The 26394-nt window shown below is 42.3% G+C and overlaps 1 protein-coding gene across 1 annotated transcript in view; it reads left to right on the top strand.

Moving 5' to 3' along the window:
* The first annotated feature begins 337 nt into the window (after window positions 1-337).
* Window positions 338-26394, top strand: part of itga8 (integrin, alpha 8) — a 176941-nt gene continuing 150884 nt past the window's right edge. Inside the window, exons 1-5 of the mRNA XM_017684423.2 lie at window positions 338-630; window positions 5501-5634; window positions 14108-14208; window positions 15925-16048; window positions 19756-19817. Coding sequence (XP_017539912.1) covers window positions 455-630; window positions 5501-5634; window positions 14108-14208; window positions 15925-16048; window positions 19756-19817 — 597 coding nt within the window. The 5' untranslated portion in view covers window positions 338-454. The remainder of the gene's footprint in view (window positions 631-5500; window positions 5635-14107; window positions 14209-15924; window positions 16049-19755; window positions 19818-26394) is intronic.

Genomic DNA, 26394 nt, shown 5'->3' with positions numbered 1-26394 from the left:
TGTTACATGTAACCAATGAGTTATGCAGAAATGGGCTCGCACGTTGTATGATGTGGTGCTTCCATCCATCCATCCATCCATCCATCCATCCAACGTCCCCCACATTCTCTCAAATCCTCCTCCTGCGTTCTGATTGGCTAGCCTCCTTTGTTGCTATTGGCTACTAGTGCCCCGCTTCTTGCGCTATAATTGGGTACAGTTGTCCCACCTTCTGCTCTGGTGGCCAGTCGTAGTGCAGTGGGCGTGGTTTATCGGAAATGCGGGCGGGAAAAAAGCGCATCTCGCGCGTACCTCATTATAATGTCTAGCCAGCTCGCGCGGAGTCTGGAGAGAAGAGGCGCGCGGAGTGAGCGGAGACTGGGCGCGCGGAGTGGCTCGAGCGGATTTCTGTCGTCATCACCACCGAGAGCAACAGCTCGGCTTTTCCGTTTCACCGGCACCGGGGACCGCAGAGATGGTGGCGCGCGCGGTGCGTGCGTGTTTCCGCGCGCTTTCGTGCGTACTCGCGGTGGTGCACGGGCTAGCTGCGTTTAACCTGGACCTGGACAAGTCGTCGGTGTACAGTGGACCTGAGGCCAGTTACTTTGGCTACTCTGTGGATTTCTACCACCCAACACAGGACAGGAGCGCGTGAGTCTCACTCGGTTCATCCTCTGCGCAACAGAACCTGCAGCACCCCCAGTTCAGCCTGAAGCCCCCCTGTTACTTTATTAGCAGAAATAAACGCTAGAAGTTAGTTCTCAATGCTTTTGCATGGGCTGTAACTAGTTTACTGAGTTATATGGGAAATGTATACTTTACATGCATGTATACTTTCAATCAACAGTATTGAGAGAGTGAGAGATCCAGTATAGTTCTATATTATTTCTCTCCAAGTTGTTTTTTGAAGAGGTACTTTATTCCTCAATGACCTTTTTATTGGAAGGAACAATACTTAACTTGAGCATGGGGTTAGGCATCTCTGGTTGAGGCTATATACCATTTAGAACCTCTTAGTATCTTCTTACTCTTGCTAAACCCACTGAACTGAGTCTGTACAGTCTGCAGCTTATTATTTCTATTATTAAACCCACTGAACTGAGTCTGTAGAGTCTGCAGCTTCTTATTTCTATTATTAAACCCACTGAACTGAGTCTGTGCAGTCTGCAGCTTCTTATTTCTATTATTAAACCCACTGAACTGAGTCTGTGCAGTCTGCAGCTTCTTATTTCTATTATTAAACCCACTGAACTGAGTCTGTAGAGTCTGCAGCTTCTTATTTCTATTATTAAACCCACTGAACTGAGTCTGTGCAGTCTGCAGCTTCTTATTTCTATTATTAAACCCACTGAACTGAGTCTGTGCAGTCTGCAGCTTCTTATTTCTATTATTAAACCCACTGAACTGAGTCTGTAGAGTCTGCAGCTTCTTATTTCTATTATTAAACCCACTGAACTGAGTCTGTGCAGTCTGCAGCTTCTTATTTCTATTATTAAACCCACTGAACTGAGTCTGTGCAGTCTGCAGCTTCTTATTTCTATTATTAAACCCACTGAACTGAGTCTGTGCAGTCTGCAGCTTCTTATTTCTATTATTAAACCCACTGAACTGAGTCTGTGCAGTCTGCAGCTTCTTATTTCTATTATTAAACCCACTGAACTGAGTCTGTGCAGTCTGCAGCTTCTTATTTCTATTATTAAACCCACTGAACTGAGTCTGTACAGTCTGCAGCTTCTTATTTCTATTATTAAACCCACTGAACTGAGTCTGTGCAGTCTGCAGCTTCTTATTTCTATTATTAAACCCACAGAACTGAGTCTGTACAGTCTGCAGCTTCTTATTTCTATTATTAAACCCACAGAACTGAGTCTGTACAGTCTGCAGCTTCTTATTTCTATTATTAAACCCACTGAACTGAGTCTGTAGAGTCTGCAGCTTCTTATTTCTATTATTAAACCCACTGAACTGAGTCTGTAGAGTCTGCAGCTTCTTATTTCTATTATTAAACCCACTGAACTGAGTCTGTAGAGTCTGCAGCTTCTTATTTCTATTATTAAACCCACTGAACTGAGTCTGTACAGTCTGCAGCTTCTTATTTCTATTATTAAACCCACTGAACTGAGTCTGTGCAGTCTGCAGCTTCTTATTTCTATTATTAAACCCACTGAACTGAGTCTGTGCAGTCTGCAGCTTCTTATTTCTATTATTAAACCCACTGAACTGAGTCTGTGCAGTCTGCAGCTTCTTATTTCTATTATTAAACCCACTGAACTGAGTCTGTGCAGTCTGCAGCTTCTTATTTCTATTATTAAACCCACTGAACTGAGTCTGTACAGTCTGCAGCTTCTTATTTCTATTATTAAACCCACTGAACTGAGTCTGTGCAGTCTGCAGCTTCTTATTTCTATTATTAAACCCACAGAACTGAGTCTGTACAGTCTGCAGCTTCTTATTTCTATTATTAAACCCACTGAACTGAGTCTGTAGAGTCTGCAGCTTCTTATTTCTATTATTAAACCCACTGAACTGAGTCTGTACAGTCTGCAGCTTCTTATTTCTATTATTAAACCCACTGAACTGAGTCTGTAGAGTCTGCAGTTTCTTATTTCTATTATTAAACCCACTGAACTGAGTCTGTAGAGTCTGCAGCTTCTTATTTCTATTATTAAACCCACTGAACTGAGTCTGTACAGTCTGCAGCTTCTTATTTCTATTATTAAACCCACTGAACTGAGTCTGTACAGTCTGCAGCTTCTTATTTCTATTATTAAACCCACTGAACTGAGTCTGTAGAGTCTTCAGGTTCTTATTTCTATTATTAAACCCGCTGAACTGAGTCTGTAGAGTCTGCAGCTTCTTATTTCTATTATTAAACCCACTGAACTGAGTCTGTGCAGTCTGCAGCTTCTTATTTCTATTATTAAACCCACTGAACTGAGTCTGTAGAGTCTGCAGCTTCTTATTTCTATTGTTAAACCCACTGAACTGAGAGTGCATGTTATAGGAACTGATTGCTAAAGCTAGTTAAAGACCTCATTTTAGTTTTAATGAGCCCTTTTACAGTTTCCCATTGCTTGTTTAGAAAGAACCAACTAGTATGTATCAACTTTAAATAAGAAAAAGTTTGAGTTAATACCATCTCCTTAGCTAAACCTTCAGTTTCATGCAGTTCGGCTCAGGATTCAGCACCACTAAGATGGACCAGCATCTGCTTAAAGTTTAAAGAGTCCTGCTCCGTCTTCACGTAAACATGCATTATTATTGCATGGTTGCTATTGATTTACCATCCTGATGGCTGTAGGCCATTAGGCTCAAGCACTGATGCTGTGTTTCAGTCTAAGCAGTGACTATATGGCTAGTGTTTCTCTCGTCATATGCTTGAATGGGTTCATGTTATGTTTTATGTTATACTCTAGGTGTATTATTTAGTTGTTATTAATGAGACATATTATTTATCCTATCTTAAATCTAGAGATGCCAGCATGAGCATAATGGCCTACTTCTAGGTACCTGTCTTAAATTAAGCACTGCTATTTGGAATAGCTCGTTTTAGAGTGTAGACGTGTTGAGATGTTAATAAAGTCATTCAGAGTGGTATGATGTGGAATGGTGCACTGTAGAGAAACTTACTGACTCTGTTTTATTTACAGTGGTGGTGATAGAAGCCAAAAATGTGTGTTATGCCCAAAACCTTGTCTCAGGCGATGCCTCAGCCGCTGTGCAATGCATAGTAATCATTTCATATTAGACATTGCTGGGATGGAGCTTGTAGAGGCGGTGAAGGGGAAAACTCTGCATGGTTAAGATGTAAATTTCAGAGTGGTTTGGTGTGAAATGGTTCATTGTAGAGACCCAAACGTCTAAACCAGTGGTGGAGATAAGAACCAGAGGCCACCAGGTCTATAACACAAATAGAGCCTTTTGTTTACTGTCCAAAGCCAGGAGTGAACCTACAAGTCTTATGAGTTTGTATATATTGAGTGTTTATGGTGGTAAATCAGTGGAAAATTTGGCGGGCGGAAGCCTTCTTTGGGGGGCATTTTTCTTCAGAACCCCCTTCATGTATCCCTCCACCATAAATACATTAAAATAAATAGATTAAAATACATTTTAGGCCGCAAAACTATTGTAAAACAGTCTCTCAGACATCATGCAGCATATTCACCATGCTAATACCTTAGTACTGCATGACTGCTATTGATGTAAGATGTAATAACTTTCTGCGAGGAAGCTTTTAGAGGCGGACGTCTGGCTCCTATCACCTTCACTGTGAGCAGTTCTGACTCTTCACACCAAACCACTCCGAATGACTTTATTTACCTCACGCATTAAATTATGTAGAAATTTTCAAAGCATTGGTGGAGTTCCACTTTAAACTCCCAGACGTCTGGTTCCTCTCACCACCAAAGTCTGAGTGACTTTGTTTACATCTTTACCATTGAATTATGCTTTCATTAATCAGTGGAATTCGTCTTTGAGGCTTATCATGACTTATTCAATAACTATGACACTAATATAATTAATGTGGATTATGTGAGTGAGGAACTGAAGTGGGTTTAAAGGAAGAGATAGCAAAACATGCTAATGTGGCTAACAATGAGTAAAAGGCAGTAGGTGTCAATTAGCAAATTGGCATGATATAATTTGCATAAATACTATTAAGTGGCTTTTATTCATTTCTAACTTTTTTTTTTAAGCAACTTCAGCTTATCTAACTGATTTTTCAGTATTTCCACATAATTAAATGGTTAAGACGTAAACAAACTCATTCAGAGTGGTTTGGTGGGAGACGCTCCATTCTAGAGCATCTTACAGAGTCCGAGTTCTTCACAGTGGTGGTGATGGGAACCAGACGTCCGCCTCACAGAAATGCTGATATGGTTGTGAAATCTCTGCCTGATGCCTGAGACATTGTTTGATGATAGTTTTGAGATCAAATTTGAGATAAAGAAGCATATTTCTGGTAAATCCATTCAGGGTGGAGGGATACATGCAGGGTGTTATAAGGCAAAATAGTTCCCAAAGGAAATGAACCATTTTTTAATTTCCAAATTAACCACTTTTTTTACCATCATCAACATTGCATATAAAAAATTCATACAGGATAGTAAATAAAATTTAAAATACTAATAATATTTACACTGTCACCTCCTCCTGACACCTGGTTCCTACCACGGCCATTGTAAAGAAACCTGAGTCAGCAAGTTTCTCTACGCTGACCATTTCACATCAAACCATCTGAGTGACTTTGTTTGCATCTCAGTGCTTGAATTTGCAGGAAAGAGTGAAAAAAGGTGGAATTCACCTGTAATGCTAAAATCTGTCCATCTTCCATTTGAGGGGCAGTTTTTTGTTTGCTGCATTTTTGTCTGCTGGTCAGTGTGTGGCTAATGGTCCATTCTGTTTCAGTGGGATGAGTTTTTCTCTCTCTCTCTCTCTCTCTCTCTCTCTCTCTCTCTCTCTCTCTCTCTCTCTCTCTCGCTCTCTCTCTCACTCTCCCTCTCTCTCGCTCTTGTTCCAGAATGGCAGTGCTGGTTGGAGCACCCAAGGCCAACACCTCCCAGCCTGGAATAGTGGAGGGCGGGGCAGTTTACTACTGCCCCTGGCCATCGTCCCAGCCGGACTCATGCCGCCAGATCCCCTTTGATAAAGCAAGTAGGTGCAATTGTGAACTACATTCTGAAAGATAAAGCCACCCAATGCAAGATCTTTGGAGCAATGCTTTAGAAGAACCACTTTTGGATCCCTGAAGAACCTCCCGGTGGATGGTTCTTTAAAGAACCATTTTGGGAATGAGTTTGAAGAACCTTTGTGAAGTTTGAACAATCTAAAGTTAACATATTTATATGTGGCACCGGCTTAATGTGAGACATGATCTAACTGGGTATATTTTCCAGTCTGCTGACATGCGTCCTGCAGTTTAGAAGCCAAGTGTGCTTTCAACTCGCACTGATTAACCCTCCTAGGTCCCCCCGTGGTGAATACATCTTTAAACGATTTCTTACGCTTCTTTGAATATTTGAATATTTTACTATTTTCAAGGGTTGTAGTTTCTGATCTAGAACCTCAAAACTTTGCACAATCATAGAGCCTCTACAGAAATGATGCACTTGTGCCTTTGGGATCAATGACATGTATGATTTTTCTATATTGTTTGCTCAAACACGATTTTTCTCCCCATACGAAATGAAGTCTGACACAAATTATGTCACATAGGACATCCTCCACTGCCCCTCACAGACATTACATATACCATAGTAATGACTTAGCAACCACCTGGGATACCATAGCAATGGCATAACACCTTCGCAACCACTTGGGATGCCATAGCAATGGCATGACATCTTAGCAACCATCAGGGATACCATAGCAACAAGCCCAGCAACACCTTAGCAACCACCTGGAACTCTATAGCAGCCACTTTGTGAAGCCAACCTAAAGTTTACTCACAAAATTTCCCCTTATAGTTCTGATTTGAATTTGAGGAAAAGTATGTGCATTAACATGCACTCAGTAATCCGATCATAATGATCCGGGTCATGTGTACAGCATACTCCAGTTTCTTAGATGGGAATGAGGTCTAGAAATCCGATTAAGAATCCCGTTAAAGAGCTGGATTTTAGCTCAGTAATCAGGTTTCTCAGTACATGTGAACTCTTACTCTGATTTCTTTCGGATTTCCTCAGTCTGTGTGTCGCCACGAGACGCAGCAAAACACAGCAGGAGGGACACTGAAACTAACTACGTGCTTGACGAAATGAATTATTTTAATATTTTATCATGTATATGATGTATGTTCATATTTTCAGGTAAAGTGGCGCGATGGCACGTTATGTTTATGTCACGTCTTCTTCTGCGAGTTTATTGGCTGGTTGCAAAGCGGAAATCTGATTACTGCCAGACTCACGTTGACCTGGAGTTTCCCCATTATCTGATTACTAGTTAGAGCAATTGGGCACGCAAACACATTAATCAGATTTTGTCAATAATCCTATTATTCTGCAGATGTCGAATTATTAAGTGCATGTAAACACGCTCAGTGTCATCTTGTTTTGCAAAAAGAAAAATCACTGTTTACATTTTAACCATATTTGTCATTGTTTGATGTCAAAACACCCAGCAAAGGTCTGAAATGGACTTCAGTCAGGACTCGAACCTGTTGATGCAGAATGTTAATCGGATTAATTATGTAACTAACAGGGTAATTAATTGTGTATTTGCATAATTAGATTTGAATAATATAGCAAAACAGCAGTAATAACTACACCAGAACAGGTTAAAATATACTTAATATCAGTTAGTTCTCAGATCAAGGAAGATGCATGTCAAAGGCTAAACATATGCAAAAAGGCTTTGATATGTAAATAAGTATTTGAATAATGACTTTTTTCTTAATCCCAGTCTATTTTCAGACGTTATCTTGAGGTTTAGACTCCGGCTCCGCCAATAAAAAGATCAAAACCCACATCCAAAAACGAGTTCATTTCCCCGCATATGGTTTGGTTTAAGCTTCAGGAGCACAGTAATTACCAAGGAACCCCAGTAACTTTACCTCCATGTGCAGTCTGGCGCAATCCCGACGCTCTGACGCGGAATGCATCACGCGCATCTATTCCCATCAGCAAGTGACCCTCAAGACATGTTCAGCCCCTTAAAGGAATAGTTTAGCAACAAATCAGGTGAATTTAGTGTAGCCTTTAGCTCAAACGCAGTTCAGAGAACATCGGTGTGCAGAAGGTTTGCTTCGCACTAGAACTATCAGGGTAATGTTGCTGACATGGAATGGAAGCTTAAGCTCCATTCATTAGCATCAGGCTAGTTACTAGTAGGCCATAATCCAGACTTGCTAGTGTGGTTTCTGACACTGTATGAGCTGCTGTCTGTGAAAGTTAACAGAAATATGGGGAAACTTTAAGATTAGAATCAGAATCAGAATCAAGCTTTATTGGCCAGGTAGGCTACGCATACAAGGAATTTGGTGGTGGTTGCAGGAGCTCCCAGTGCACAGTATCAGACAGACAGTCACATGTAGAGAATAAGATCAAATAAATATGCGTGGGTTTCCTCCCACAATCCAAAGACATGCAGTCAGGCCGATTGGACATGCTAAATTGCCCCTGGGTGTGAGTCTGTGTCTGTCTGTCTGTCTGTCTGCCCTGGCGACCTGTCCAGGGTGTATCCTGCCTTCCGCCCAATGACAGCTGGGATAGGCTCCAGCACCCCCCCCGCCACCCTGAGGGAGAAGCGGCTTAGAAAATGGATGGATGGATGGATGAAATATAAAATATAACAAAATAAAATAAAATCTGCATTCCTATCATCACTCACTTAGACACACACACGCACGCACAGTCATAAACCTTACAATGTGCAAAGTATGGGTCTAAAGTTAAAGTGCTGAGTGCAGCAGCAGTTACAGGGTGTATAGTGGCAGAGCAAGGGATCAATGAGGTGACAGTCAGATAGGTGGGGTAATATGGCAGGTGAGTAAGATGCTAGAATAAACGCTGGTTTGAGGCGACAGTTCCAGAGGATGGAGTTGAACTTGATACTATGTACCAGTATATGTAGAAGTGCAGTTTGAAGCTGGAATATAACATCTGTTGACGGATTGTGCGACGAGCCTAAGCTTTGTGCAGTGGAGTTTGAGTCATGGAGTCAAACCCGAAAGCAACTCAGAAGGTATAGGATTGCGGTGAGGTCACGTTTTAAATCGCCCCTGTCATGTGGGAAGCAGATGCCAGCAGAGCTTCGGGGTATGTGCTGCTTTGTGGTTTCTGCGTTGCTTTGCATGCCTTGCCAGACTCGGGCCTGGGACTGCTAGTATAGAGGGTGTTGTATAGGGAGACCCAGGACACACTGTGCTTTCACACATTTGTGTCTGAATCGTCAAAGTGAAGGGAAATTGACAGTTTGCGGATCTTGGCGCTGTGCAAGGGAAGTCCCGTAGAGGGAGCTCTTGCAAATGAATCTGCTGTTGACCTGCACTTTTAGACCATAGCCTACCTATTTAGATGCCAAAGTGGAATTAAAGTCTGTCATCTGGCCTGAATCTCAGGTGTGAGTGGTGTGTGGGGGTGGATTAATCCATAAAGTCTGTTCGAAAGGAAAAAAGAGAACCAAAAAAGAGAACCATGTGTACCTTCACTTCTTTTAACAGCAGTAGAGCATTTGATTTATAGGTTATGCCTTAGGTATAGGGAAAGCTGAACGTTCTTGCTTCTGTTTTGTGTTTAAAATGAGAAAAAGAGGGGATGTGTGTGTGTGTGTGTGTGTGTGTGTGTGTGTGTGTGTGTGTGTGTGTGTTATAGGCCGTAAAGAGAAGCAGCAACACACACTGCAAAAATGACAAGTGGCAAGTGGTCTTAAATCTAGTCAACAGATCGGGACATGTTTGACTTGTATAGGTGTTTTTGGCAAGTTATCTGCCAGTATAGTGAGATAATTTTACTTCTTGTAAAACTACTAATAAAAGTCCAAAAATAAGTTTAATAATCTTGATATAACAACAATCACAAAATGAAAAATATTAAAAATTGTACATGCTAATATTTCATTTTTGTAGTAGTGCATGGAGATTAAAGTGCTGGAGGTGTTTATACTGAAGTGATTAGTCATTGATTATGTAAAATAAATTTTGAAAGCGTTCATCATCATCGTCGTCGTTAACCGCTTAATCCAGATATAGGGTCGCGGTATTTGAAAGTTGTTTACTTAAAAAAAAATTGATTGAAATGCATTGTAATAAGTGGACAGGTGGTACGGCTTCTTTTGTTTAATAAGAGACCCTTATTAGACCCACAATGGGGAAATTTCACCTCAGCATTTAACCCATCCGTGAAGTGTGAAACACCACATACACACTATTGAGCACACACACACTAGGGGGCAGTGAGTCCGGAGCGGTGGGCAGCCCAATCCGCAGCGCCTGGGGAGCAGTTAGGGGTTAGGTGTCTTGCTCAAGGACACCTCAGTCATGTGCTGTTGGCTCTGGGCATCGAACCGGCGACCTTCCGGGCATGAGGCTGGTTCCCTAACCTCCAGCCCACAACCGCCCAATGAAGGCCAAAGTGTCGTTTCTCATTAATGGTGTTAAAAGTTTAAATGGTGTTTATGTTGCTTCCCCCATGAGTCAGGTTAGTTGTTTGCAAGTAATATTGGCTTGGTGTGAGTTAGGAATTGTGAAACAACTTACAAAATGTTTCCTTTTACATTGCAAAACGTGGCGCACACTCACTGTCAGCCAATTTATAGGAGCTGATCATCGACTGGTCAGCGATTGCACATTCAGGCCAAAAAAACTGCCCAAATCTCATATATAGTTGATCGTTCATCCCTAATTCAGTCACCACAGCGTTTTTTTAATTGATAATGGCAAAATGACAGGATAAATCGAAAGAACATTGCAGAATGGTTCGACTTCTTTGAACTATAATTCTTTGAACTATAATTTCTAAAAATACTCAATTCTCGTAAAATAGTTTGAGTCTAGAAAGAATAGTCCGTTAGAATCTTAATGGAGTTTAATGTTGAAGACGTAAGACAGACAGACAAGCGACTGGATAAACAAAGAGCCACGGGTCAGGAAGGTTAAAAGAGCTGTGACCACAAGAGATATCAGAGGAGGTCAGCCACTGACCATGGAATGGTGTCTACCTTTTGTTAGACGTTGATCAAAACCCTTCATCCCCCCAGGCCTTCCACCCAGAGCACACACACGCACACACACACAGTGTCAGATTCATTAGTCAGGTTGTTTTCGTCACAGTCGGCCTTTGACCCCACCGGGCGTCCCGCCTGGTGACTTTGATGAATGGCTAATGCAGTCAAGACAAATTCATTAGATACACCAAAAACTGCCACATACCTGGAGTTATCATACAGATGGGTCTGCATCTTCTAGAGTTACACCATCCTTCAGCAGGCACATTCCACAGCCTTGAGGTTGACTATTAAAGACGAAGGAAAATACGCTCGCCGTCATTTCCACAGTTTGTGTGTCTGGTTCTCAGTCATTATGTTACATTCCCACTTCTAATGTATCTGTGCTCATAAAAGGTCTCAGAACGATGACTCGGTTTTTGCACCATATGTTACTGAGCGCGGTTATGTGGACACTTTGTAAACAGTCCTAGATCTGAGAAGGTTTACACATATGGATGCTGCTGGAGCCTCATACTGAGCACACTTCACTGTGGTTTATTTGAAGGACCTGAGGTTATTAATGAGGCTGCCATGTCTCATTACAGCACGATTAAGAGATCATGTTGATGGCCTCGCAGGTTTGCTGCTATCTGCAGGTGAGAAAATACAACACTGAGGCCTGAAATCCTTTTTTTGGGATTTATACTCGTAGCTAGGTCTCTTAATGTCACATGTTGCTTTCACTCTGGGATGGTAAGTGTGATCGTAGGAGTGATCGTGGGAGATGGAGGGCCATACTGCCCACCCAGAGAGAGCGAGGCTAGTTATGCTAGTTATATCACGGATGGCTATGGCATCACCAGGGAGCTCCTGATCTCCTGAAGAGGGGGCCAATGCTAAGACAGTTTGGTGCTAAATTTGCACAGTTTGCTCCAAGTGTAGTCGGTCAGTCAAGACATTTGGGGTCTGAAGTTTGTTTCTTTAGGTTTGACCTAGAGCTGCAAGGCTAATGTTGCTAACAAGTCATGGAAACTAATGCGTAGCCAGTTAGCACTATGAAAACTGGAGGCCTAAATTTACATTTACGGCATTTGGCTGACGCTCTTATCCAGAGCGATTTACAGTTTGATCATTTTTACACAGGTAGGCCAAGGTGGTGTTAGGAGTCTTGCCCAAGGACTCTTATTGGTATAGTGTAGGGTGCTTGACCTGGTGGGGTATTGAACCCCAGTCTACAGTGTAACCACTACACTACCCAACCACCAATCATAAATCATAGCATACAATCTTAAATATACTTGCTTTTGTGGGTTTTTTTTTACAATATAAAGCTTTTTTTTTTGTTTTTCTTCAAACAGCTGATGACTTTGCGAAATGTTTTATTTTTTATTTTTTTGATCACAGGCCTTCCTGTCGCAGGGTTTCTTTTTCCATATCTACATCACACGTTGGAGCCGGCTTCTGAAGCCCTCTCAAAGAGTGTTCATGTACAGCGACGTTAAACACAATCTGCAGGCGGTTGCCATTTCTTTTCCATAAATAAAACGAGTTTAGATGTCATGATAAAATATTATCGTTGCCATATGGCAACAGAATGTAAATCTGCAATGCGTCCAGTGGGAGTAAATCAGTACTGCTGTTTTCACATCATTTTTTTCTGTATACCAAGATGAAGGTTACATGCCTGGATGAAGAATATGGCTGTGTATTGCTTCATTGTCAATTTTATGCATTGCTGATTACAGTTCTAGCATTGCGCATTGTTGCCATATGGCAACAAAATTCAAAGTATGTATTATTTAAAAAACGTATTACTTCTGCTGTTTCAAATAAGAAAAGTCACATTTTCATATGTCTTATAATTCATGCGGTAAAGGCTCAAAGAAGCTATGCTTTTAAATGAACTCCTGATCTTCATTTATTGTTTATTGCCATTTGTCAAGGAGAAATAAGAATTGTAAATAAGAAAATGGATTTTACTTCTGGAGGCGGTATTGTAATCATTAGGAGTCGCATGCATGGTCTTTGTCAGCATTGGATGGCAGTCTTGATGTTTTGGGAAACAAGAGGCTGTGGTTTACGAGCATTTCACGGTTTTGTTTATTGCAGTTTAGCTCAGACATTTTCCACACTTAGATGTCCAGATGCCACAACCATGTTGCATTTGAACATTTTTGTACTATTATTACACCATAAGCAGAAAGGGCTGCATGGTGTATGGCTTGTTTATTGTTATTGCAATGTGACACTGATACTGGAGAAGGCTGATATATGCAACCAAGCCCTTTAATAAATAATAAAAATAGTTCGTTGATCAATATCAGATGCCCCTCATAAGCGATTCTGCAAGTGTTTTGATGTAGCAAGGCATTCATCATTCATGGGATTTAACAATGGGAAATCATTTTAGAATCAGAAAGTAATTATTATATTGCAGGTCACAGTGCAATTCCAGTATGTAGCAATGAATCATGTTATGGAGCCTGGATATTGTTTTGAATGGAAATGGAAATGAGGCTATGATGTCATGTTAAACAATACTGCATTAAAAAGACAATGAACCAGATAATGATTCTAATCATATAACAAAACTATTGGACTGTATGTGAAAAATGAATCGAATTAAAATAAGAGACTGAGGGATGAGGGAGTAAAGTGTGACCAGTATCTTGTAGAGGCCTGACCAGTGTATTATTTGGCTTTTAACCCTCTGTTGCGCAATGTTGCCTCAGGGCAACAAACCCATTTTCCTCACTTTGCAATACCATTACCCATATTTAAAGACAATGACAGGGTTAACAATAAAGTACAGTTTGAGTATGTCAACAAAAAGCATGTTCCTGGTGATACTGTATCTTATTGGTCACTTTTGGCCATTGGACATTGCGCTGGCAGCAGTTTGAAAAAAGAAGCAGTTGCTGGTTTCGCAGGTGTCGGAGGGGGCCTGCGTTGGCCTTCACCCTACTGGCATTGGTGGTGTCATGTGATTGAGGGAGTCCTGGTTAGCGGGTGGAATTGGAGACTAAACTGGGGAGAAAATTGGGTAAAAATTTAAAATAAATACAAACCTGAGTTTAGACAGGATGTGAAATGCTAAGAAAACCAGAACGTAGTGAAGAATAGTTCCTCCCAACTTCAAGATACATCACCAGAAGGGAGGAGGTTGTGTTTAAACAGAAAAATCTCCCTCGGGAGACCACTGGGCACTGCAGTAGGGGGCAGGTTTGCATACATTTTTCATTTTGGTGTTATTTTTACCTCAGGAACCAAAAGGAGACCTTCAGTTTTTCAATGAAAAACAGTAATTTTGTGAAAGTGCTCCCAAAATGTCAAACATTTTAGGTTTATCCTGTGGCACCTGGTCCTCAAAAAGAGCTAAATACATAGTAACATACAAGGGATGCATGTAGTCTTGCATTACATCCAGTGTGTCTTACATTCATTGTTTCATTCGTTCAATTCACCCTCTCTTTCTCTCTTTCAGATAACCGGATGATTAAGGTGAACGGAACAAGAGAGCCTTTGGAGTTTAAGTCCCATCAGTGGTTTGGAGCCACAGTCCGAACACACAGGGGCAAAGTTGTGGTGAGTCCTTCTGGGAAATGTAGTCATGTGAATGTCTGTTAGAAGTGTTGCTGGTCATTCTGATGAAAATGTAACGGGAGTGGTGAGTCATGTGTCCCTTCAACGGAAAAAGCAAGATGGGTTTGTAATGTTTGTCTTTCCATTGGCATGAATTCAGAAGCTGATTTGTGGGAAACGTAGTCCTGCCTGACGTTATGGGGCACATGGTCTGATCTGTCGGATCTGGAGTTGGATGGCAGATGTAGTTCTGTGGTTAGTGGGGATCAAAATGACTGATAGGAAATGAAATTTTGCATACTGCAGGAATGTTGTTCTATTTTCGAGCGATTAATAATGATGACGATGTTGGCTTTCTGGAAAAATGAGCTTGTGGCTGACTTTTTAGAGAAACACTGGTGTTTCATATACAAGTTCCATTAAAAACCAGTAACTAAATATAAATATTAATGCTTCACCCGTAAAGCAACTGCTTGGCAAGGCGCTATCTTATGAATAAGTTACCTTGTATTATATCACAACGTGTACAACACACTCTAGAATGTAAAAATAAAAAATAAATAAATAAGTATCATACAACATCAAATTACATATAATTACAACAATATAGTACATAAATTAAAATAAGGACAAATAATATATATATATATATGAGATCAGGCATAACATTATGACCACCTCCTTGTTTCTACGCTCATTGTCCATTTTATCAGCTCCACTTACTGTATAGCTGCACTTCTACAGTTACAGACTGTAGTCCATCTGTTTCTCTGATACTTTGTTTACCCTGTTCTTCAGTGGTCAGGACCCCCATGGACCCTCACAGAGCAGGTACTATTTGGGTTGTTGGTCATTCTCAGCACTGCAGTAACACTGACATGGTGGTGGTGTGTTAGTGTGTGTTGTGCTAGTCTGAGTGGATCAGACCCAGCAGTGCTGCTGGAGTTTTTAAACACTGTGTCCACTCACTGTCCGCTCTTATTAGACACTCCTACCTTGTCGGCCCACCTTGTAGATGTAAAGTCAGAGACGACAGCTCGTCTGCTGCTGCACAGTTTGTGCTGGTCATCCTCTAGTCCTTCATCAGTGGTCAGAGGATGCTGCCCACAGGACGCTGGCTATTTTTGTTTGGTGGACTATTCTCAGTCCAGCAGTGACACTGAGGTGTTTAAAAACTCCAGCAGCACTGCTGTGTCTGATCCACTCTGACCAGCGCAACACACACTAACACACCACCACCATGTCAGTGTTACTTCAGTGCTGAGAATGTTCCACCACCCAAATAGTACCTGCTCTGTGAGGGTCCATGGGGGTCCTGACCACTGAAGAACAGGGTAAAAGGGGGCTAACAAAGTATCAGAGAAACAGATGGACTACAGTCTGTAACTGTAGAACTACAAAGTGCAGCTATACAATAAGTGGAGCTGATAAAATGGACAATGAGCGTAGAAACAAGGAGGTGGTCATCGTGTTATGCCTGATTGGTGTACGAGCTATTGTTTTACACCTGTTATTTCTTTTGCTATATAAACATACGGTTGTAATCTAACATCTGAGGAAAAGAACGTTCACTCTTCTTCTCAGTTCATTTTCTGGCCATTCTGAAGACATTCGAATGTTGGTGTTGCTAAATATTTGCTCAGCATGCTCTGACTTTAGGTCCTTAACCTGTATTATTATTCCAAGCTCACCGTTGCTTGTTTCTCTGTGTGTCTGCAGGCCTGTGCTCCTCTGTATCACTGGAGGACAGTGAAGATGAGCAGTGAGATGGATCCGGTGGGAACCTGCTATGTCGCTGTGCAGAACTTCAGCGCATATGCAGAATATTCCCCCTGCAGAACCAGTGAGTGTAAACACACCCTTTCTCACTTTTACTCCCTATGTCTCTCACAGAGTTGGATATCATGCCCACACCCTATTTCTGTTGCTCATGCAAGCACCCACCCTCTGCAGACGTTAAACCCTGATCTAACCTCCTTCCTTTTCCGAGCACTGTAGTCTTAGCGTGCTGTTCCTGCTTCTCGCCTGAATGCCGCCAGTTATAGACTCTCTCCAGCACTGAGAAACCCGTGTGCCCAAGAGAAACCGCAAACACAGTGACTCATTCATACCCTACACTGCTGGGCCATCATGTGCCCTGCTGTAAACAACGATCAAAGCAGGAGGCGGATGTTTATTCTGGTGCAATTTCCTGCCTGGCTTCTGTGCTTTGATGATTCTGTCCTGATATGAGAAATGGGAAGATATGCCCTGTGAAATCTTAATGAGATCAGAAAAGTTTTCCTGCGTAGCTGTAATGGAACACAATTCCTTAATACCTAAAGCTGCATCCAGCAGTGTGAAAAATCGTAATTATACCCTCGATTTTTGCACCAAGTAATGTTCACTGGCTGTTCTCGGATATAACCCCCCCTCAAGCGTTGTCGGCAGGTTGTGAGGTCTATTCCCCGAGATGCCACACCTATCCGTGGCCTCACTCTCCATGGAAGGGCAGGATGGTCCTCCCTCAACACAATGCTAGCCTACATGGAGATCATGCACTGAGGCCAAAAATAATGATCGGGCTGTTTTCAAACATAGCCCCCTCAAACAGTGTGGTTGGTTAGTGTAGTGGTTAACACCTCTGCCTTCTACGCTGTAGACTGGGGTTCAATCCCCCACCTGGGCAAGCACCCTACACTATACCAATAAGGGGCCTTGGGCAAGACTCTTAACACCACCTTGGCCTACCTATGTATAATGATCAAACTGTTAGTCGCTCTGGATAAGAGCGTCAGCCAAATGCCGTAAATGTGTGTTTAATAATCCGATAACTGCAGAAAATCAGATGTTGTCAGCAATCCGATCCACGCGTCCACACGCGCTTGAGCAATCAGGTAAGGGGGAAAACTCTGGGGCTACTCTTTCTGCTTTGCAACCAGGAAAACATGTAATGTAAAACTCAAACTTCCTATTTATTTTGAACATCGCGCCACTTTACCTGAAAATATGAACATACATCATTTAAAAGACGAAGAATATTTAAATGCTTCATTTTGTCAAGCATGTATTTGGTTTCAGCGTCGCTCCAAAAGCGTTTTGCTGCGTCTTGCAGCAACGCTGCTCGCTTATCTCCCAGCACAGCGGCCTGCTTACGCACATGCGCAGACTGAGAAACCCGAAAGAAATCAGAGTGAGAGTTTACGTGCAGTGAGAAATCTGATTACTGAGCTAAAATCCAGCCTCTTAATCAGATTTCTAGACGTTACTCCGGTCTAAAAACTCTTGAGTGTGCTGTTTACGTGACCGTTTGAGTAATCAGATAAGCAGAAGTCTGATTATGATCAGCGCTCATTGTCGGGAAGTTGTGAGTTCTACTCCCAGAGCTGCCACAGCCATCCATAGTTTGGAGTCCAAGTGAACATAATTGGCCTAGCTGTCTCTTTGGGTGAGTAGGATGGGGTTCCTTCTCCCCCATGACTCAACGAGATGCCAGCCAATGCTGGAACATCAAAATCATGCTAGACTTTACTGTCCCAGCTTGGTAGCATCGTGTGATAAGGGTAGGCCATGCTAACAGGTAGGATCTGGTTAAACTATAAGGAAAAAGTTGGTATTCAAAAATCCCCCTAATACCTTGCTGTTCTTTTTTGTGTATATTTCTGTTAAAAGTCTAAAAGTAATTGTAAAGTGTGCTTTTAAATATGCTTCTGAATTGCAGCAAAATAATTCAATTAAATTTTAAGATGTCATGATGCAATGAATCATTTCCTAAAGAATCATAATCCACTCAAAACTTTGTGTGGGCAGAGATTTACACTCCTGTCCAGCAGTTTTTGTATGTGTGAGTAATGTGAATGCTTGCCAACAGACTTCACTCAAGCAGTTTATAAATAGTGGAAATGTCAGTATAACATCTTTAGCAGCTACTTAGTTCTACCAAAGCAGAGTGCCTTTGACAGTGAGGGTGTGTAATGACTTTGGAAAGGGAATTAGTGGGAGATATATGAGCCTCTAATGGCTAAATAGACCTCTACACTTTCTGACAAACACTGTGAAGCACCAGCCGCCCGCTGGCAGGCCACTGAAGCAGCTGTGCCAGAGCAGAGAGGCATGATGTTCACTGTTGACATTAACCAGCCCTGGAACTTTGGTGGAACTTTAAACACTCACGCACAGACTGGTCACAGGCACATTTAAACTACACTAACATAGGACCTTAGGTTTTACATTACATTAACTCCTAGCTCCCCTCTTTACAATTAGATTAGTATTTAGATTAATATTAGTTCAAATATTCCAGCTGTCATTTTAACTGAAACATCTACCTTGTACTTCTGCTCACTGGCCATATTATCAGAAACACCTACCTTGTAAAAAAGTGGCCACTCACTGGCCACTCATTAGAATCGTTGACCTTGTGTGTCTGCTCACTGGCCACTTTATTAGAAGCACCTAGCTTGTACCTCCACTCACTGGCCACTTTATTAGAAACACCAACCGTGTACTTCCACTCACTAGCCACTTTATTAGAAACACTGACCTGGTATTTCTGCTCACTGGCCACTTTATTAGAAACACTGACCTGGTATTTCTGCTCACTGGCCACTTTATTAGAAACACTGACCTGGTATTTCTGCTCACTGTCCACTTCATTAGAAACATCTATCTTGTGCTTCAACTCACTGGCCACTTTATTAAAAACACTGACCTTGTGTTTCTGCTCACTGGCCACTTTATTAGAAACACCTACCTTGTACTTCCACTCACTGGCCACTTTATTAGAAACACCTACCTTGTACTTCCACTCACTGGCCACTTTATTAGAAACACCTACCTTGTGCTTCCACTCACTGGCCACTTCATTATAAACACCTACCTTCTACTTCAACTCACTGGCCACTTTATTAGAAACATCTACCTTGTATTTCCACTCACTGGCCACTTTATTAGAAACACCTACATTGTACTTCAACTCACTGGCCACTTTACTATACTACTATATATGTGCACATATGTGGACCACATTTGTTGTCATTCATAATGTGTCAACTGCACTCTACCCCATTTGTGATTGGCTGACCACATGGCTACTGCCAGATATGATTTGGGTGTTGGACCATTCTTAGCACAGAAGTGCCACTGAGATGGTAGTGTCATGGTTGTGTGTGTGACACTGTGTGTGGAGTGGCACATGAGTGCATCAAGAGCGGTTCTGTGGTCAAAAACCGACCTGACCATTAGTAAAAGGGTACGGCAGGAGAGTCCAGCACACTGTTCCTGCTCAAACAAGCTAATCTTGGTACATCACTGCTAAGTTGAATCAGGTGTGTTTAAGCAAGGAAATCACCAAACTGTGCTGGACAACAGCCATCACGGAGAGAAACTGGACACCCTTGGCCTAGAAGATGGCTAACAAATTGTGCATGATCAGATGGGCTGCAGTCACTTACTGTACAGCAGCAAGACAGAGCTGCATGGTAGGAGTTTCTAGTAAAATGGCTGAGTTTGTATGTATGTGTTTCATTGATATTCTGAATGTACTAAATGGTGCTGCTGTTTCCTGTGTAGATAATCCGGACCCTGAGGGACAGGGCTTCTGTCAGGCTGGCTTCAGTGTGGACTTCACTAAGGTAACAGTTCTCTTCATGTTTTATGCGTTTGTGTGTGTCATGCAATCGTCCTCCTCTTTCTGCTAGAAAAGGCCTCCCTCATCCTTCCTCTCCGCCCATCTATGCTATGAGATTTGAAGAGGGTGACACTGAAGAGGGTGAAAATGGGGTTAGGGAGGGAAAGAGAGCGAGCGACATTCAGAGAGAGCAAGAGGGAGAGAGAGAGAGAGAGAGAGAGAGAAAAGGTTGCATCTGGAGATGGATGTCATGGATTCTGACCTCTCCTTCAGAACATAACAGAGGGAGCTGCAGGAAGAGGCCTGCTTCCCTTAAAGCTCTCTCTCTCTCTCTCTCTCTCTCTCTCTCACTCTCTCTCCCTGTCCTTTTATTAACCCTCTTTTCTCACACAATATTCATTATTTCCACATTCATTAGGGAGGGGTATAAAACTCTGACCTGGGCAAAAATGTTGATTCAAAAATGGATCATATTGATCCGCTTCAGAGTTCTTTTTAAAACTGCACTGCAGTGTTTCTCCTATCATGAAATACTCATGCTTCCAGCCAAATTCATGTCCCTCCCGGCTTGGATGAGAGCACATAACAGGTGTACTAACGACTGCTGCGAAGCATTCACTTTGCGTTTAGCGTTTCATTTTACACTATATGCTTATTTTTATTCAAAGTTTTTCAAACGTAAAGATACATTCAGTTCATATCCCAAGATGTTGATCCAGTCAGTTTTCAAGTTTCTTGATCCTTTTCATGAATTTTATTGAAACTGAAATGTTAGTTTGGGGTGGTTTTGCTGAAATATGGAGGATATCGCTGCTGTCGGAACAAAACTTTGTATCTCCAAAATAGTAACTTTTAGTAACTAATTCTAGGCCATTTTCTTCTTGTCCATTCGTTCTACAATGTACACACTCTGTAAATGACAACAGGTACTTTCACATAATGACAAAAATGGAGATACAAGGTTTTGTTCCGACCGCAGTGATATGAGCTCCTGAGTAGGGGATAATACAAGGCATGAAGCTTAAGTGTGGTGGTTCATCTTTGCCGTTTTATTGACGAGTAAGAGTGAGAGCCCCTCCTCCTGGTCTATGAACTTTTGTATAGGATTCATCATGCCCTGATGATCAAAAACAAATCTTGGGCTTCTTTTTCTTATAGAAAACAGTATTTAGTGCTGGGTTAAGGACCTATTAAAAGAATTCTAATACACTTCTATAGAAATGCAAATTATTCAAAATTATCCAGTGTGAAATATAAAACATTCATTTGCATAAAAAGTGGTTGGATACAAATTAACCGACTTTAAATGACTTAACTGACTGTAAATGTAAGACGGGGGAGCGATGATGAAGTGTGTTCCGGCAGTGCTGGCGACGGCAGCAGCTGGGCTAGCTCTCCGCTAATGTGCAGTTTTTTGTCTGTTTTTTTGAGTAATTTGTACGTTTCACCTACTGTTTGTCTACAATGTGCAAGTTTAACATTGTGTACGATCGGCAAACATTACTGGACATTGGAAAACGGTGTACAGACATAACATTCAGCCTGCTGTTTCTCGACCCTGCCTATTGTTCGCTCCAGAGCTCCCGAGGCGAACACTGCTTCGCCTCTGACCGGAAGACGTCATTGGCAGTCATGCGACCGTAAACATAAGTGAGGCAAACGCGTGGGCATCCGGGCTAGGCTAGCTAAGCTAACTCGGATTCCACTCCCCAGCCTACTTCTAGCAAACGTCCGGTCACTGGAAAACAAGCTGGACAAACTGAGACCCAGGCTCACGTCAGATCGCCGAACCAGGAAATGTTGTGTTTTTGTTTTTACTGAAACCTGGCTTCACAGCCGCATATCGGACTTGGCTATCATGCTTCACGGGCTCACAGCACACCGCACAGCCGATTCCCTCAAAACAAGGGGAGGGGGCTATGTGTGTTTGTGAATGACCGATGGTGCACCAACTCAGCTGTTGTCGGACACTTCTGCTCACCTGATCTGGAGTATATGGTGTATAGACCTAGGGGCAGACCCTATTATCTCCCTCATGAATTTAATGCGGTTATCGTCGTGGCCGTGTACATTCCTCCGCACAGCGATGCTAAGCTAGCGCAAACTACGCTAGCTAATGCTATCAGCAAGCAGCAGTCTTGGCACCCAGAAGCTGCATTCATCGTCGAAGGGAACTTCAATCAAACCAATCTCAGAACAGTGCTTTCCAAGTTCCTTCAGCACGTGTCCTGCCCAACACGAGGAAAAAACACACTGGATCACATCTACATGAATGTGGAAGAGGCATACAGCACCAACCCACTGCCTCTGTTCAGTAAGAGTGATCAGATCTCTGCTGATGAAGCCCACATACCGGCTGGTGCTGAAACGGGTTAAAGCGACAGTGAGAGCAATGTGTGTGTGGCCTGACGGAGCGGAGTCAGTCTTACAGGACTGCTTTCAGTGTATTCAGTGACTGGGACATGTTCAAAACTGCAGCAACCACCAGAGTCAAACTAACCAGAGTTTCTGGTTGATGTAAATGAATATGCAACATCTGTCACTGGAGTCATCAAGAAGTGTGTAGATGATGTGACTCAAATTAGACATATCTGCACACTTCCACACCAAAACCATGGATGAACAGTGAAGTCCGTGGTCTGCTGAAAGAGCCTTTAAATCTGGCAACAGCAAGGAGCTCAAAGCTGCCAGGCACAACCTAAAGGCTGGCATTAGGGCTGCAAAGCACAAGTACAGCACATAAATTGCAGCCCACTTAAACACTAACTTAGACGCCCGACGGATGTGGCAAGGGATTCAAGCAATTGCGGACCACAAGAACAAAGTCAGTGCTCCATTAACTACAGATGCCTTCCTCCCTGCTGAACTGAATAACTTTTATTCATGCTTTGAGACCACTGGTCAGCCTCAACGTGCTATCACTGCCCTGCCCCTCTACACAGAGGAGCCCCCATCTGCGCCACTCACACTGACTACTAAAGAGGTGAGGAGAGCACTGACACGGGTCTCTACTCAGAAGACAGCAGGCCCTGATGGCATTTCAGGGTGAGTCCTGAAAACGTGTGCCAATCAGCTGGCTGCCACATTTTCAACATCTCCCTGGCACAGTCTGTTGTTCCTGCCTGTTTCAAAGCCACAACCATCATTCCCATCCCAAAGAAAACCACCATCTCAAGCATGAACAACTTACCACCCCATTGCTCTCACACACATAGTCATGAAGTGCCCCGAGAGACTGATCCTCACCCACATAAAGAGGAGTCTTCCCAGCACCCTGGACTCTCACCAGTTTGCCTACCAGGCAAATCTACTGAGGACACAGTCTCTCTTTCAACGCACACTGCACTCAACCACCTGGAAGGAACAGACACCTATGTTAGAATGCTGATCATCGATTTCAGCTCCGCCTTTAATACTATCATCCCCTCCAGACTCGTTTCCAAGCTCAATACACTTGGAATAAGTCACACCCTGTGCAGCTGGAATATGGACTTCCTCACCTGCAGACCCCAGTGTGTTAGGATGGGTGAACACACGTCCCCCTCCCTCACACTCAGCACAGGTTTTCCACAGGGCTGTGTCCTCTCACCAATGCTCTACACACTGTACACCTACGACTGCACTCCAAAACACAGCTCCAATACTTTTATTAAATTTGCGGACAAAGCCACAATCATAGGCAATATAGCCAACAATGATGAAGGAAAGGAAGTCAAGCTCCTCATAGAGTGGTGTGCCGCCAACAACCTCTCCCTCAACGTCAGCAAAACCAAAGAACTGATTGTTGACTTCAGGAGGGGAAGTAGAGAGCATGCATCACTGAGCATCGAGGGGGCGATGGTGGAAAGGGCGAACAGCTTCAAGTTTCTCGGTGTCTACATATCTGAGGATCTCACCTGGTCACTCATCACATCCCACATCGTCAGGAAAAGCCAACAACGCCTTCACTTCCTCAGAAGGTTAAAAAAGTCAACCTGCCGCAACAGCTCCTCTGCAACTTCTACAGAACCACACTGGAGAGCATCTTGAACAGCTGCATCACCGTCTGGTATGGCAGCACCACTGCTGCGGAATGGAAGGCCCTGCAGAGGATGGTCAAAACTGCAGCTGTCCTCCATATATAGGACATATATGACTAGCAATGTGAGAGGAAAGCCTCAACATATCAACATATCCTCAGACCCCACACATCCCAGCCACGCCTTGTTTCAACCTCTGCCATCCGGAAAGAGGTACCAGAACATCCGAGCCAGAACCACCAGGTTCAAGAAGTTTATGTCCCCAAGCTGTCAAACTGGTCACACCGGCAGCATCGACCTGAGCTTAACCACAACACTACAGTCTGTTACCGATCAGCCTGATCATCCAGCACACTACACACTGAGCTCCAGTAGCTCAGAGGACTGGATGCTGTGCACTTCATCTCTGACTAAGGCTTATTTCTAGTATATTTATATATTTATACTGTAAGTGTTTATTTAAGATTTTACCTGAACATTATGCTGCTACTCTGTACCTGCACTGTACACTTTATATACAGATCACTGTTTACATCTCTTTTTGCACCACTAGTATTTCTGCATTTACTGTACTGTACTGCAATTCACCATGCACATTTATTTAGTTTGCTATTTATCTTTTATTACTGCACTGGAAAAGTAGCCCGATAGTGTTTCGTTATTCCGTACTACCCTGTATTGTATAATGACAATAAAGTTGAATTGAATTTAATTTAATTCAGGCGGATGCATATGCGAAGAGAAGCGAGATTTATTAAGGGCAAATCCATTTTCATGGTCCAAACTGTCCAGGGTCAGACAGCCAACATGGATAGATCGGGGAACAGATGTGACGAAAAAAAAACACAGATTAAACACATAATGGAGGCCGGAAGAATGACACTAAACAATACAATACCAACAATACAATACAAAGACCAGCAAACTAACAGGGGAACACACAGGGCTTAAATACAAGGAATAACGAGGGTTAACAAGACACAGGTGGTTACAATCAGGGGCAGGGTCTGGAAACAAAGGGGCAGGACCAGAAAGAAACAAAACAAAGAATCACATGGACAAGACCAAAACAAAAGCACATGTAGGACTGGGAGGGGTCAATCGTGACAGTAAAACTCTTAAGTAAATCTTAATTACAGGTTGACTAATTGTGGAATCAGCCAAGACCACACTGTGATTTACAAAAGGTGGGAACACTTTTGCAAAAAAAACATCACTCTAGGCTTTCTGGAAATCTTAGATACATCACTGGCTATGTAGTATGTAGCCTGACCAATGTGTTTCAGGCAGTTTTAAGAAGTGTAAACCAGCAGTAGCTCAAATCCAGGGTTCCTTCTGAACTGCTAGGTGAAATATGTGTTAATCTGTCAGTTACAAGCTTCAAATAGCCAAAAATGTTCATGTGAATCAGTGTTAGCTCAATGCTAGTATACAACTAGTCGTGCTAGCAGAGATTAGCATTACTGTAGGTGCTTTAGTCAACTCCCAGTTGCTAGCCACTAGCCTGGTCATTTTAACCTCAGATCTTTTAGCTCAAAAGTATTTGAGTCAAAGTAGAGACACCCAAGGTGAAATATTACTCCAGTAAAAGTAGAAGTTCCTCCCTTTAGACCTCCACTTGAGTAAAAGTACTAAAGTATTTACCTTCAAATGTACTTAAGTATCGAAAGTAAAAGTACTAAAAGAGTAATTCTGGCTCTGATCTGGTCCTGTTATCATTTCTATAACAAGACTCTCTTCATGAACTCATTTCAGGTGAAAGTCCTCCAGCATCTCTCTTGGTAAACCAGTCTTTTAATAGAACGTCATTAATTAGTGATGCTGACGTCTATTAAAATGATCATAAGCACAAAACACTGAAGGTAAACAGTTTCCATCAGGGAGAACCGAGTGGCTCTGAAATCACTTTTACACACAAGCAAAGTTTCAGTTTCAGATTTATTTACAACTTAGTTCCAAGTTTAAGTTGAATAAAAACTGGCTTTAAACTCAGGATCACAGATGAGCTCCTTTACTATGTTGATCTGTAGGCGTCTGTTCATAAACATAAACCAGCCCAAACTCATTTACTATAAAATGAAATGGTGTTTGTAGAAATTCAGAAAAAAGCAGCGTCAGTCTCGACTGCATATGTGGACATATTTCTATATTGTGCTCTATTTACATAAAGTTAGGTTAGTTCATCATTTATGTTGAACAGACTCTCCCAAAATTTTACGCTGCTGCGCTGACGTTGAACCGCATGCTGCACTGGGTCGGTATGACCAACAGGTCAAAACCAGCTCTAAACAAAGTGACCGCTGGGCCCTGATTGGTGCTCTGGCTTTGTGCTTCTTTCGTTTTGACATGTTGGTTTCACAGAAACCAAAAGGAACGACAGATTTCTTATAATGTAGTGGAGTGAAAGTAAAAAGTCACCCAGAATGGAAAAACTTCAGCACAGATATCCAAAAAAGTACTTAAGCACAGTAACCAATTACATTTACTTCGTTAATGTCCACCACTGAAAAACTGAGTTTGTGAAACATTAGCTGACACCAAACGAGATGAATTCATTAATGA

The sequence above is a fragment of the Pygocentrus nattereri genome, chromosome 24 (genome assembly GCF_015220715.1).
Source record: "Pygocentrus nattereri isolate fPygNat1 chromosome 24, fPygNat1.pri, whole genome shotgun sequence".
Lineage (NCBI taxonomy): Eukaryota > Metazoa > Chordata > Actinopteri > Characiformes > Serrasalmidae > Pygocentrus > Pygocentrus nattereri.
Note: the sequence above shows the minus strand (reverse complement) of the source record. Positions and strands in the feature narration are given on the sequence as shown.